This window comes from Aedes aegypti, chromosome 3 (genome assembly GCF_002204515.2).
Source record: "Aedes aegypti strain LVP_AGWG chromosome 3, AaegL5.0 Primary Assembly, whole genome shotgun sequence".
In the NCBI taxonomy this organism is placed as follows: domain Eukaryota; kingdom Metazoa; phylum Arthropoda; class Insecta; order Diptera; family Culicidae; genus Aedes; species Aedes aegypti.
In genome coordinates, this window is record NC_035109.1 from 61,631,478 (window position 1) to 61,645,514 (window position 14,037).

Sequence of the window (14,037 nt, forward strand, 5' to 3'; positions counted from 1 at the left end):
AACTCGTTCGATACGTTTCAAGAGCAAAAATTCAGTTTGACTGATTCGAAACTGATAAGCGGAGGGATGTTTGCCTATTTGATGCTCTTTGAACTGACTGTGGTAAGCGCTCTGATAATAAACTACGTCAACGGATTTCGAGCGGCCAAGTTTTTCGATATCATTGAGAAAGCAGATCAGCAGGTGAGGCTTGAGAAACTTCATCGAAAATTTCTCTCAATGCATTATGTCTTATAGCTTTCACTGCTTTTTGCTCACCGTTGGAACTATCAAAAAGAGCACTTTGGAGCTGTAGCGTATCTCACTTTTGGCTATCTGAAACAAATGATATTTATACAGCTGCTTACAATGTCATCTCCACCGGTTTCACAGTTCGACACATTACAGCTTCTGCGCATCATGATTGCCTTCTGGTGGGTTATGAGCTGTTATCAGACTATGACTTCGATCACTATCGTGTTGTTGACAACGATTAGCAAACGATTCGCCATTCTCAATGCAAAAATGGAAAAACACGTGAAAAACTACTTGATGGTACCGGATAAGGTCGAAAATCGTCGTAGGAAGATACGCCAATTCGCTCTGATGCATGCTATGCTGAGTGATACGGTTAGCTGTTCAACAGTTGCTTCTCCAAACAGATCACCTTTGCCATGGGTTGTGCATTCATGTTTATCTTATTCGCCGTTTTTGGACTGATTCATGCGTATGCCGCTGTTACGGCGAATCCGGATACGTTCAAAGTAGCCATGGGCAATGTGCTCTTCTCTGGATTCTTTCAATCGTTCCTGTTTCAGCTACTCGTTTACAGCAATCGGTTGAACTATGAGGTATACAATTAAATAAGGTTTTAGATGGTTAATCAGAAGCATATTTTTTGGAACAATTCCAGTGCAAACGATGCAGCGTTATAATCCAGAAAGTAGTTAGTTACGGACAATATGACAGAACGATTCTGAAGGAATGCAGGCATTTTTCCCTCCAGTTGATGCATCATGCCCCAAGTGTTTCATGTGGAATGTTTGACTTCGACTGGGAGCTCTGTTATACGGTTGGACAAAAAGCATAGGTCCTGTTCACAAGTGAGCAAAGTTTCATTGCTTTCATCATTGCAGATGGCCGGCTCCATAACTACGTATCTGGTGATTCTACTTCAGTTTGATTTCGCCAACTTAAAGATGCAGGTCGAAACTATCTAAGGGATGCATCAGTATAGTTGCCAGTCATGCGTGCAAGAATGGAGCAATGTTGTTAATTCAAAATTGAAAATAAATATAGAAAACCAAAAACAGCTGAAATGTATATATGTATCATTTCTATATTCACGTGGGTTATGGCTATACGTCGGTCCCCCAAGGAATTTTGGAATATCTCCGGTTCCAGATGACCAATAATTAATATCGACACATATTCTTAAATTAGAAGAGTTTTTTGAGAGCTTGTGAAAACTGGTGCAAAAATACCACAAAACAAAAAAGTAATCGCGATTTGAATATTTTTGGGGTAAAAAATGAAGCTGCCGGCAGAGGTTTTTATTAATTAGTTTCTTAAAAATATCTATGACCAACCTTGTATATGTTCTGGAATGAATTGCCCTGAGCATTCCTGGAAGTAATTCTTGAGAAATTTCTGGAGCATCCATAGAGAATCATCAGAATTATTATTAAAGAATCTTTGGATGTAGTAATGGATTAATCTGATACCAGTCGATGGTGCTAGCGATTTCTGAACGTGTGATCACTCTTATAATAATCTATCAAGCGTTGCTGGTCTCTCCTTTAATACAAGTCTCTAAAAAGTCTCTATTTTTAATGGAAGGTCTCTATGATCTTTAACAAAAATTGTCTCTTAAGTATGTTTTCATTATTCTGCTTAAAATTAATTCTGTTGCAAAAATGTACAGACTCCAAAGAAACCTTTAGAGACTATAACGGGTTCAACGGGCTCTCCAAGAATTTCGTCTCAGATTCCTGGAGGAAAAGCTTCAGGAAACTTCATAGTGATTTTATTTAGAATACTTCAAGGTTTTCCTATAGCGATCTCTCCAAAAATTCTTCTAGAGATTTCTCAACCAATTCTCCTAAATCTCTAATAATTCTTCCAGTAACTTTTCAAAGGATGCTTAGGAGAATTTATCCAGAGCTTGCTCCTGGAAATCCTAGAGAAGTCCAAAACTACTACCTTTAGTAGAATCTATGACAAAAGGTCGAAAGACAAAAGGTAAAAAGGACAAAATGTCGAAAATCTTTTTTCAAAAAACGGAAAAATTTCCCACCAATCAAATAATGTCGAACTTTTGTCTACAATCCGCTCCAGTAATTTCCTCTGGTATTACTTTGATTTTTTTTCCAAATTATCCTAGAATTTCTTCCAAATATGTTTTCACTGATCCTTCAATCGAATTCTCCAGTTGTTAGTATAGGAGATCTTCCAAAGGTTTCTATCGAATTTCTTCCGAGGAAATCCATAAAAGTTTATTCCAGAGTGTTGTATTTTTTTTTCTTTTTTTTTTTTCAAGGAATCCTGTTAGAATTCCTCCGCTTGTACGTGTGGATTGCTTCAAGAATTTAATCCATATTTAATCACAGAAATCAAAAATTCGTTAAGAGATTCTTCTAACGAATACTTTTTCAACGATTTTTTTTCAGCATTTAATCCTAGCTTTACTCCTACAGTTTTACTAAACATTTCTTAAGAAGTTTCTTAATAAAAATCCCATGCAATCTTCAAAAGTTTATTTATTATTTGCATAAGATTTATCAGAGGTTACTATAGGATTTTCTTTAGAAATACCTCCAGGATTAAATCTATTTTTTCAACATGCTTGCAGTATCCATACAAAATTTGTTTCTCTTATATGACAAAATACAACACTTTTCTAGACACACACAAAATAACTTTTAAGCATCGAAAGTATTATGAACTTTGCTTATATGTATTGCTATACACATGAAGTTTGAATTCTAGGGCAAATTAAGCCAATAAAATGCCTTACAAGCTGGTAAACTTGCATGCAAGTTATATAGTCAAATTTTGCATTTTCAACAGCCAATATCTCAAAAACTAGACGTGCTATGGCATTTTTGAAAACGGCAATGCACGGTGTGCTGGAACACATATATTATCGAACTTGCATGAACCTCCGATCTTTTTTCACTAAAAGTTAGCCTTGATAGTTGAAAAAAGCTTACAGAAGATTAAAAAATCTTTCATCGGCAAAAAATTGAAAAAAGTCGATTTTTGTATTTTTTAACCTTCGCCTATAGATGAGTTCATAGGAGATTATTAGATTTACACTAATATGATGACTTTTAACGGGTCAATGACCAATTTGACATATATTTTGTAGCCGTTGCTCCATGGTAAATTAATTCATTCAGTTAGACCTATAAATAGGTAAGGTTGAGGTACGCCACTGCTTGTTGTAAATATGAATTACCTTTACGCCATAAGCTAGATAATCTGCCATAAAAAGCTCATAAGCTCTCAAACGGCCATGAAGGAGTTCTCCGAAGGTCAAGGAAATTTAGAATCCCCGGAGAAAGTAGGGGAAAGAATGAGTCGCGGCCGAAGCCGAACTTGAGCGAGCATTCAACATAAACCGTGGCACTCCCGAATTATTTCGAAGAAGTTCGTGGGAAATATCGAACTTCCGTTGAGTTCGGTCGATGGCACCTTCCCTAATCTGAGGATCTCGGTTTCATCTCACTTTCGTTCGATCCGCAGATTAGTGTAGAAGTGTCGTGGTTTATATGTTGAAGAAGTCGTTGAATGTGAGTTAAAGTAACGTGGTTATATTTCATATTTCTAAATTGTCCTTTGTTCCTTTGTTAGTGCGTAGTACAAAGTCCAAGCTAGGGAAGTGCTATATGGTTGTGTGTTACCCACAATAGGAAACCACCAGGTAATGTGCTCAGTGTGTTCGTCTTAAGAAAATTCGTGCATGTGCTAATTATTGCGTGAACAGCTGCGGCTATCTTCTATCCTACCAGCGACGCTTCTCTGCCGTTCGAATCGGAAAGATCTGGCGATCCAAAACCCGCCAAAGGAAACGGTCCGTCACTACGCCGTTTCGAGCCACAACCGTGGTCGTCAATTGCCACTGGGTGGCCGCCATCCCAAAGGTCGACCGGGACACCTTGCCACGTGGACCCGCGATCACACGTGGGCAGACGCTTGATCTACTGCCTCCCATCGGCGCGACCAACTAGGAGCGCAGAATCACCAGCAAGCAACGCAATCCAGCAAGGAATCCCACCGCAGCCGTCGCCCGTGGTAACTCGGTGAGTCGATTCCTTTTTGCATCGTTCTTTTTTGTGGAGTGGGGCGTCCGGTGAGGACGCCTCGGAGTCGTTTTTTGCCGACCAAAGGTCGAGTATAATTTGGACGTCTGGCCAGTAAAGCGTCCGTAAAATGTTGAGGTTGGGTGGATTCTAAAGCCCCAAAACGTGCGCACGTTATTTATGACCGGCCCACCCAACCCTATTGTGTAAGCCACCCGGGTGCAACAAGCTTGCCGCATTCTGCTTGTCGCATCGTCGAGTGAAACCTTGAATGGAGACGAAACAACACTGATTGAGCACATGTATTGCACGGTAGAGAGAAGAGAGAGAGAAAATAGAGAGATAGACAAAAACGCACGAAAGAGTAGGACTGTAGAAATAGGAAAGGAACACATGTAAATAAAATGAATCAATATATAAATTAGCATGCCATTAGAATAAAATGATTCATTCCCCTTATTCTCCTAATATATATTTGTTTGTTAATGAATTCTCTGTTAGTAGTTGTTGTATATTCTTGAGAATGACCTTTTAGAGTATGGTAATATTGTCCCGTTACTTCGTGTGAATTTTAATGTTGTTTGCGTGGCGCAATTTGACTGCCGTCTTGCGCATACCTTCTACACTGGTCGCGCCTCTTGCGGACAGTAGGGGAACCGCCAGTGATGAGACAGTAGTGTGAAACTGTACATGTTGCACTGTCTTAGGTATGGGTGTCGTCTTACTGCGTGCTTTGGAGGAATGATTTTGGAGTGCGACAGTATATGTTGTTGCGTAGGGTAGATACCCCAGTTCTTGCGTAGGTTGTAGGCACGCTGGCTCGATCCTCGACTTATTCGGGAATTCTAAATGGACTCGCCCTGACGAGTCTCAACCGGGCAAAATTAATCTTGTTGTGCGGTCTCCTCACGGAGTGGCGCTTAAAGCCGCATTTCTCCCCGGATCGGCCAGTGTCGGCTACAATTTATCATGAATGAATTCTTAGATGTTTTAAATTAAGCATCATTTCCTACATACACTCACACAAAATGACTAGCCCATGGTGGTATGCCGTATTTTATATAATGGAAATTTCACTTTTCACTTCAGAAAAGCTCATACGAACGATTTGTATTCTTCTTTCTAAATCAAATCAGTAATATTTTACGTATGCGGCATAGTTTTCTAAACAAAATTGGAATTCCCAGAAATGGATATGGCAGTATAGGCTGTATTCATGTGCTTATACGCGCAAAAGTCTTTAAAGAGGGTTCACTATAACATAATTAACAGTAAATGGCTTATATAGCCTTAATGTGGTATCAAGCTCATCGTGATACACATATTGTACAGTCAATAATCTACTCATATGCAATGCACACATTAAATTTGGGGTTTGAAAAGCCTGATTTTGAATAAAAGGGCTGGATTACTTCGGATCGACATTATGTCATCACTCCAATTATTTGTCATAAGATGAATAATAAATGTGGTGAAGATAACAAGTCGATCCTATTTTTATGCACGACACATTTTGCGAAATAGACACAACAATTTCAATAACCAAAATGGACACATAAATTTTAGCATCGTAAAACGAGGTATCTTTGATAATGCGGATAACTTTGATAGTGCGGGATCTGCAACGTACTAAACGTACTAAACAAAATAACAAAAAATATGTTATTCAGTCAAGCAAAACGAACGCGAAAGTAAGGAGTACCACTTCACCTCGGAGCTGTTTTCGTGCCAATCGAGAGCATTTGAGGCTTTATATTCGAATATTAAAAAATGGAGATATTTTAGTACTTTCAAGACGCTTCAAAACAATCTGTTTTACTATCACTATTTCATAAAATTATAATGAGTTTGGTACGTATGCTTGATGACCTAGCAATAGTAGAACATGAATCCAGTATCAAACTACATAGCGAAAAACAGCTTTACAATTTAGAATCATTTTTGCAATCAAAGTCACAAATTCCCATATAACATTAAAAGCCTAGAGGTATGCAACGCATCATGTACTTTACGGGATTCATTCAATTAATACTCATTCATGTACCAAAAACGATTGATTTATGGTGAATTCAATGTCGAAACATGATTATCGATTCAGAGATATAATTTTATACCCATTATTATCAACTTATAATGGTGTTAGTAATGTTTGTTTTGACTGAAAATACTTTTAAAGGTGTTTTTTGTTCAATACATTGTGTACTTTAATTGATAAAATCTAATCCAGTTTCTCTATTAACATTCTCCAATCCAATTCAAACTGTAATGATGTCAAACAATAGTTTGTTGTGGATTTTTTTTTGTTTATCTACTAATTCTCGATGTTACCCCATTACCAAAAACTGACTTTCGATTATATGAAAAGTATAGATTCATTAAGATCGAACCGTTATGCAATCTTTCATATGCAATCAATAACTAACAAACCAGTGCTAGATTTTCTCTCAAAAACATATCAATGTTGCCTCGCTTTATGGTATGTATTTGGTTTTAAGTGTGTAACTAAGGATACGTTAGATGTGAGGTTTTAGCAAACGAACCCAACAAGCGGCTGCAAGATTTTGATATAAATCTACATGACAAGTTTACAAATATTATATTATATTGTTACCGTAATCCGGGGTAACATTGATCATTTTTTTTAGTTTTTCTTAAATTTTTCATTTCACAATACAAATGTTACAAGTTTCATATTTTTAAAACAAGTACTGGCACCCACCGCTCCTAACTATGTACTTTGTTTTGTTTTTCGAAAGATTTAAACATGTTTAAATAAATGTTTTAAGTGATTTTTTGATTCAGCTGATATGGGATAACATTGATCACCCAAGTAAACAACGTTCGCTAATATTGGAAATGTCGTTACTTACTAAAATCAGGGCCCCTGAAGCCGAATATGAAAACCAAACTCTTACAAGTCATTTACTTTTTGAGTTATTTCAAAATTAAAAACACCTTGAACCGCGGAATACGCCTAAAAGTTGGCAATTTCCTCAGGAAATTTTACATTCGTAATAGTAATTAGTTAATGTTGCCTAATTGAATAAACTTATGAAAGATTTGACAACGGAATCGTTTTCGGCGATGCCATTTTTAGTAAGAACCGCATTTTCCTTGATCACATCGTCTGCAGAACTCATGTGAGACATGAATTTTCGGTAGTGTCAGTGAAAATGATAGAAATCATTGTTTCAAAAAGTTGACAAATTTGCGCATGAACTAAACGCAATTTTGGCAAAAACCTTAATTACACACTTAGATTTTTTTCACGAGCTCGGCTGTGCGAATCTCGGTTTCCCGATTTAAACCGAGAATCAGCTAACAAATTGTTCGGTTGCTTGCCAACGAAGCAGGATTTACTGATACTCGGCTTTTATTTGCTGAGATCCCAGGACATTTGTTTGCCGATTACTCGGCTGTGCGGATCTCGGTTAAAATTAACCGAGATTCGGCATTCTGAATTAAGTGTGTATCATTAGCTTATGAATATACGAAAGAGAGGCACCATTCATGGTTCGAAAATGTTTCATCAATAAATCTTTATTTGAACGTTTAACAAGATGAGTCATCCCGATCAATGTTACCCCGCTGATCAATGTTACCCCGGATTACGGTACTCATAAAAGAAATATAAGACTATCATAGATTTTCTTTTTATTTTCACATTCTACATAACCTGTAAAAAACCCTGTGTATGTAACGATGTTTTACAATATTTGTATGCATTCTAGTTTTGGATGTAGACGCACCGTATGCAGGTTTGCGTAAAATCTTCCTCCATTTTTCAATCAAAACAAATGTGAATAACAAGACCAGCTAGTACATTCGCATACATTCCCAGTACATGTATAATTGTATGGCTGTTTATTTTAATGGCATGTAATTATACAATTGTCTGTTATCTTAAAAAAGCTTCATGTTCAATAACGAACTCCAATGATTTCAATTGTAGTATGTTTACCTTAATAGATTTATGTAAAAATGCGATGTCGTTAATAAACGGCATACCACCATGGACTGGTCATATTGTGTGAATGTAGGTAGAAATTATGCTCAATTTGAAACGTCTTGTAATCGATTCGTCTTCAAGGTATATCAAATAAGTCTTTAAGCTATTGCAATGCATCAGAATTAATGTAATTCTAATATTCTCCTATGAACTCATAAATAGAAGAAGGGTAAAAATACAAAAATCGACTTTTTTCAATTTTTTGCCGATGAAAGATTTTTTAATATTCCGCAAGCTTTTTTAGACTATCAAGGCTAACTTTTAGTGAAAAAAGATCGGAGGTTCATGCAAGTTCAATAATATGTGTGTTCCAGCACACCGTGCAATGGATTCAGCAACCCTTAATGAACCTTCCAGTCGTCGCGCGGTTTACCACCGTCAGAGACACCCCGCTGCTGTTGCGAGCGAAAAGCGAGATTTTTTCAACAGTGTTGTACAAAATACAACAGCGCGACGACTGAAGTGTTAAGTAAATAGCGGTATTTTGATGCTTGAGATAAAAACGTGTTCCGCAGTGTTATTGATTGAATTTCAGAAGACATTTTGGAAGGAAAATCTTGGAGAATCTTCAGGGAAATCGATGTATGAAATCTGGGATAAGTTGGAACTTTCTTTGAAAATCTCTCAAAGAATTTTTGGAGGAATGCAGATGATATCTAACATTTTTCTTCACTGTGCACAAAATATTTGCCAACGTTTGTCCTACCCATGGTTTCGAACGTGGACGCGCCTCTGATTTGTATCATTCATTTGGTGATGAACCTTTTCCAATTCCTTTTTGCATTGATGGGTATTTTATACATGCTTACAATTTCCACAAATTTTCATCTTCTGACCAGCAAGGTACAAGAGTTCCTTCTCCTCAGTGCAAACAGGAAAACACAAACGGCTTGTATTTTTCGTTTGTCATGAATGTAAGGGTGGTGCGACAGCTATACTTACTCACTGATTCTCACCTTTTTGATACCTCTTTGTGTTTCTGTTCTCGGTGCAATGCATCCTTGTAAACAAAGTGTTAATGTAAAACGATGGACACAAACTTTTTAAAGGGCTCATTGAGTACCTACTAGATGGGGAAAGCTTCTGTTGGAAAATTGGAATGAGACCGACGAGCAGATGACGAAAATCGATGTCCGAGGCCTTTTTTAATCCAAGATGGCGGCTTCAGATTTGTGAAAATTACTTGAATCCTGTTCCAAAAATATCCATATTGCGGGGTTTCAAGTCATTTGCACAAACCGGAAGTCGCCATTTTGGATTCCGAAATGACGTTGAACATCGAGTTTCACCATCTACTCGTTGGTCCTATTCTGAAAATACCCATGGTAAGGTAAAAAGAGTCAAATTGCGTACATTTGAGTATGTTTTGCTAACACATTCCATCAGCCTCGCTCTATGCTTACACTCTCTTCGTTACTGTGCGCTCTCTTTGAGTTAGTGTTTTACAACTTGCGCGCCTCTGGCTGCTCTCTGTGCCGTGGATAAAGTCAGCTTGACAGCTCTTGAAAAAAAGATGATGATGATGATGATGATGATGATGGTCCCACCACATACCCCTACAAAGGTTTGAGCGAGACGATATATCTTTAAGATAATTAATTATGATCAATGTTAACCAGATTTGCAAACAATAAACGGTCTGATTATTTCAACAGATATAAACAACATTACAAGTTCCCATACTATACAGCAAAAAAAAATGGTAAAAATCTGTTGGTCTCAACCACACTTTTCATAAGTTTTAATAGTGATCAAGAAAGTTCAACAAAATCCAAAACATTGCCAGAATTGATAACCCCGCCGATGATGTCAAAACTATCGGAAACATTTGCATTTTCAAGAAATTTCCGACATTCAACCAGAAAACTTACTACTAATGCATGGCATCCACCAACAGCATAAATTCTCAATTCAAATGATAAGTAATCAAACAGTCGTTTATACCTGTGTACCGCGCGCGGGACTCAAACCTCCGTAGACTACACATAAAAAGGAATAAACTATAACTACGACAATATATAAAAAATCCATCATCATCATCGAGGCGAACATCGTAGTTTTTTAGTGCCTCAATAATTATTAAACATATTTTACAATATAGTCAATACAAAATATCCGTTAGTCAAAACTTCGTCAAGATACAATATTAGTCAAGTACAAAAAAGTTAACATGTAGCTGTTCAGAAGGCAGCTTTGACGTGTGAAATACATAGTCTCTTGAACTGTGATAGAGTTGCAGCACGTGTGATGTGTATAGGCATCGAATTGAAAACATTTATTTCTTTAAAAACAAAGAGTTTTGTGAAGCACCGTACAAAAACTGTGGTGTTCTTAATTCAGTCGCGTTTCTAGTATTATATCTATGAATGTCACTTCCTCTTTCAATTCGATCACACAAATATCGAGGCAACAAACCGTTAATTACTTTAAAAATGAACACCATCGTCAAGAATACAATTCTTTGCTTCACCGATAACTACTGAAGAGCATCTAATAAGAAAGACGAGGAAGTGAATCTGTTGCATCTCAAAATCAAACGCATTATTTTATTTTGCAAATGCTGCATTCTCGATATTTGTGTTTCATTTGCTAAAAACAAAATGGAAGTGCAAAACTCCAGATGTGGAGAGATGATTGATTTGTACAAATGTATTTTACTAGCAATCGTTAAATCGTTTTTTAATCGGCAGAGTATTCCATACTTCTTGGCTATTTTCTTGATAACATTGTCGATGTGAGCGTCGAACTTTAATCTGTCATCAATAATCACGCCAAGATATTTAATTTCGCGCACGCGGTCAATTGTCTCATCATCAATTTGTATTGAGACGTCTATATTTGTTCGATTCCGCGATATCAACATAAATTTCGTTTTACTTATATTCAATTTCAACAGTTTGTACTTCAACCATCTACTCAGAGAACGTAAATCTGCATTCGTAAGTGCAACGGCATCATCAAGATTTTAAGCCGCAATGAATATCACGGTATCATCTGCAAAAAGATTTATGTCACAAAAACGTAAAACTCGTCGCATGTCATTTATATACATTATGAATAAAACGGGCCCTAATACACTCCCCTGTGGTACGCCAAGGCTGTTCACCACGGGGCTCGAAACAGAATCAATGAAAGCAGTCCGTTGGGTTCTATCAGTTAAATAGCTCTCAAACCATCTATATGCAGAACACGAAAATCCAAAGCGCTTGATTGTTCTTAACAACAAGGGCCGAGAAATCGTTTCAAAAGCGCGTTTGAGATCCAAAAAAACAGCAACAATCGTATCTTTACGCTCTACGTTTTCTTTCCACTTTGCCAACACCAGGTTCAATGCGGTTTCACAAGAATGACCTTCCCGATATCCCGATTGCTCTGGTATTAGCAAATTATTACTATTTAAATATGCTAACAGCTGGCCTTTTACAACAAGTTCTAAAATTTTCTCTAATGTGTGCAACATGTTGATGGGACGAAACTCTTCGGCTTTAATCGTCCCAGCAACTTTTTGAATAGGAATCACAAGTGATTCCTTCCAAACTTGTGGCACGTGCCCAGTTTGTAACGATTCATTAATCAGGTCCAGCAGATTGTGGCCGATGACATCAAAGCAATCTTGTATTACTCTCGCATTAACGTTATCTATGCCAGCGAAACTTGAAGGTTAACCTACCTTGATACCTTGATGACTACAGCGTATCGTCACGCCATTGCCGGGCGTATTGTAGAGCTCCATCTTCGTCGGTCTTGGGCGAAACTTCTCCAGATGCCTCGAACGTTCACGGTCGCCAGGTCTTTTTCCACTGCGTACAGCCAGCGTATTCGTGGTCTTCCCCGAAGCCGCCGACCTCTACCTGGCTCCCTGATGAATATTTTTTTCGAAATTCTTTCCTCCGACATTCGCACTAAGTGACAAGCACACTGAAGTCTGCTGTATTTTACACGATTGATAATATTCGCATTTGTACACTTGATACAACTCGTGATTCATGCGTCTGCGCCACACACTATTTTCGAGTTTCCCACCGAGTATTTTCCGCAGCACTTTACGCTCGAAAACACCGATAGATGCCCGGTCAAACTTTTTCAACATTCCACGCTTCGTGCCCGTAGAGAGCCACCGGGAGAATCAATGTTTTATACAGAGCGAATTTTGTTTCTGTTTGCTGGACCTAAGCTGGTTACGTAGTCCGTAAAAGGCTCTATTCGCAGCCGCAACATGTTTTTTCACTTCTCGGGAAACGTCGTTGTCACATGTCACAAGTGTTCCAAGGTAAACAAATTCTTCAACAACTTCGTTTGTACTTCATGTACTTCGTTTTGATAGAATTAATGGTCAGGCCTATACTCGCTGTCTCCCTCTTCAGAGACACGAAGGCCTCTTCCACTGACCTGCGATTAGGTCCAATTAGAAGCATGTGCGATCTTGTGATAATAGTGCCATTTCTCTGCACGCCAGATCTCCTAATAGCACCCTCTAGTGCAATGTTGAACAGTAAATTCGAAAGTGGTTCAAACGAGGTTGACACCTCGTCTGCGATCCGAACACTTGATTTCGAACCATCCAACGTAGCACGTATCAGCCTAATTAGTTCCGTCGGAAAACCATGTTCAGATATTATCTGCCAAAGCTCATTTCTTTTCGCGTACGCCGCCTTGGAATCAATAAACAGATGATGAGTCTGCAAGTTACACTCCCGGAATTTATCTAGGATCATTCGCAAGCTAAACAGCTGGTCCAATGTCGAACGGACCTCACGAAAACCAGCTTGGTATTCACCGACGAAGACTCCAGGATGCGCGACAGATTTTTTTACGCCGAAATCAGCAGGGTAATTCCTCTGTAGTTGGCACACTCCAGTCTGTGCCCTTTCTTGTAGATTGGGCGTATAAGGCCATCCAACCAGCCGGTGGGCAATTCTTCGTCCTCCCAACCTTCAGAAGTACTCGGTGGATCGACAGATAAAGCTGCTCACTTCCGTGCTTGAGAAGCTCGACCGGGATCTCGTCCTTCCTAGCAGCCTTACAGTTCTTCAGCTCGCTGATAGCCTTTTTAACCTCTCCTATGGTCGGTGGGTCCACAGCTTGATCGTCATCATCTATGTTCATCCTGTTCCTCGCTACATTTCTATTTTCACCGTTCAACAATTGCTGCAAGTGTTCCTCCCACCTGGCAGCCACCGTCGTTTTATCGGTCAGCAAATTTCCTTCTCGATCATTGCACATGGCGGGCACAGGTACGATATTGTGCCGCGAACCATTGACCGTTGCATACAATCTCCGCATATAATTCCGGTTCATGCTTTCTTGTGCTTCAACTACCACACTTTCTTCGTGCTGCCTTTTTTTTGCGGTGAATTCGCTTTTCTTCGGCTTTCGCTGCCCTTTACCGCTCTCTTTTCTGTCGGGTACCGGCCACAAGCATACGGCTTCTGGTGACATTCTTCATGTCTGCCACTCTCTGGCATTCTTCATCGAACGAATCGTTTTGTCTTCTTCGTTGACCAGTGCCAATCACTTCGCACGCCGTTGTTGTCACAGTTTCGTGGATAGGGTCCCACAGGCTGTCGACATCTCCAGAAACGTTGATTCTTCCCAACTACTCGTCTAGCTGCTGGCGGTACTGTGCAGCTACCCCATCAGTCGACAAGCGTTATATATTGAAGCGCAGCGTTCTGTTTGTCCTAGAACTCGTGACACTGGATAACCTCGCCCGAATTTTGGCTACAACGAGATAATTATCCGAAT

At 38.8% G+C, this 14,037-nt stretch overlaps 1 protein-coding gene across 1 annotated transcript; it reads left to right on the forward strand.

Moving 5' to 3' along the window:
- The first annotated feature begins 553 nt into the window (after positions 1 to 553).
- On the forward strand, positions 554 to 1,224 carry LOC5573087 (gustatory receptor 10a). Its single transcript, XM_021854514.1, has 3 exons — positions 554 to 830; positions 893 to 1,051; positions 1,116 to 1,224. Exons 1-3 carry the CDS (start codon positions 654 to 656, stop codon positions 1,197 to 1,199), a joined length of 420 nt encoding a protein of 139 aa, XP_021710206.1. The 5' UTR covers positions 554 to 653; the 3' UTR covers positions 1,200 to 1,224.
- The last annotated feature ends 12,813 nt before the right edge of the window (positions 1,225 to 14,037 follow it).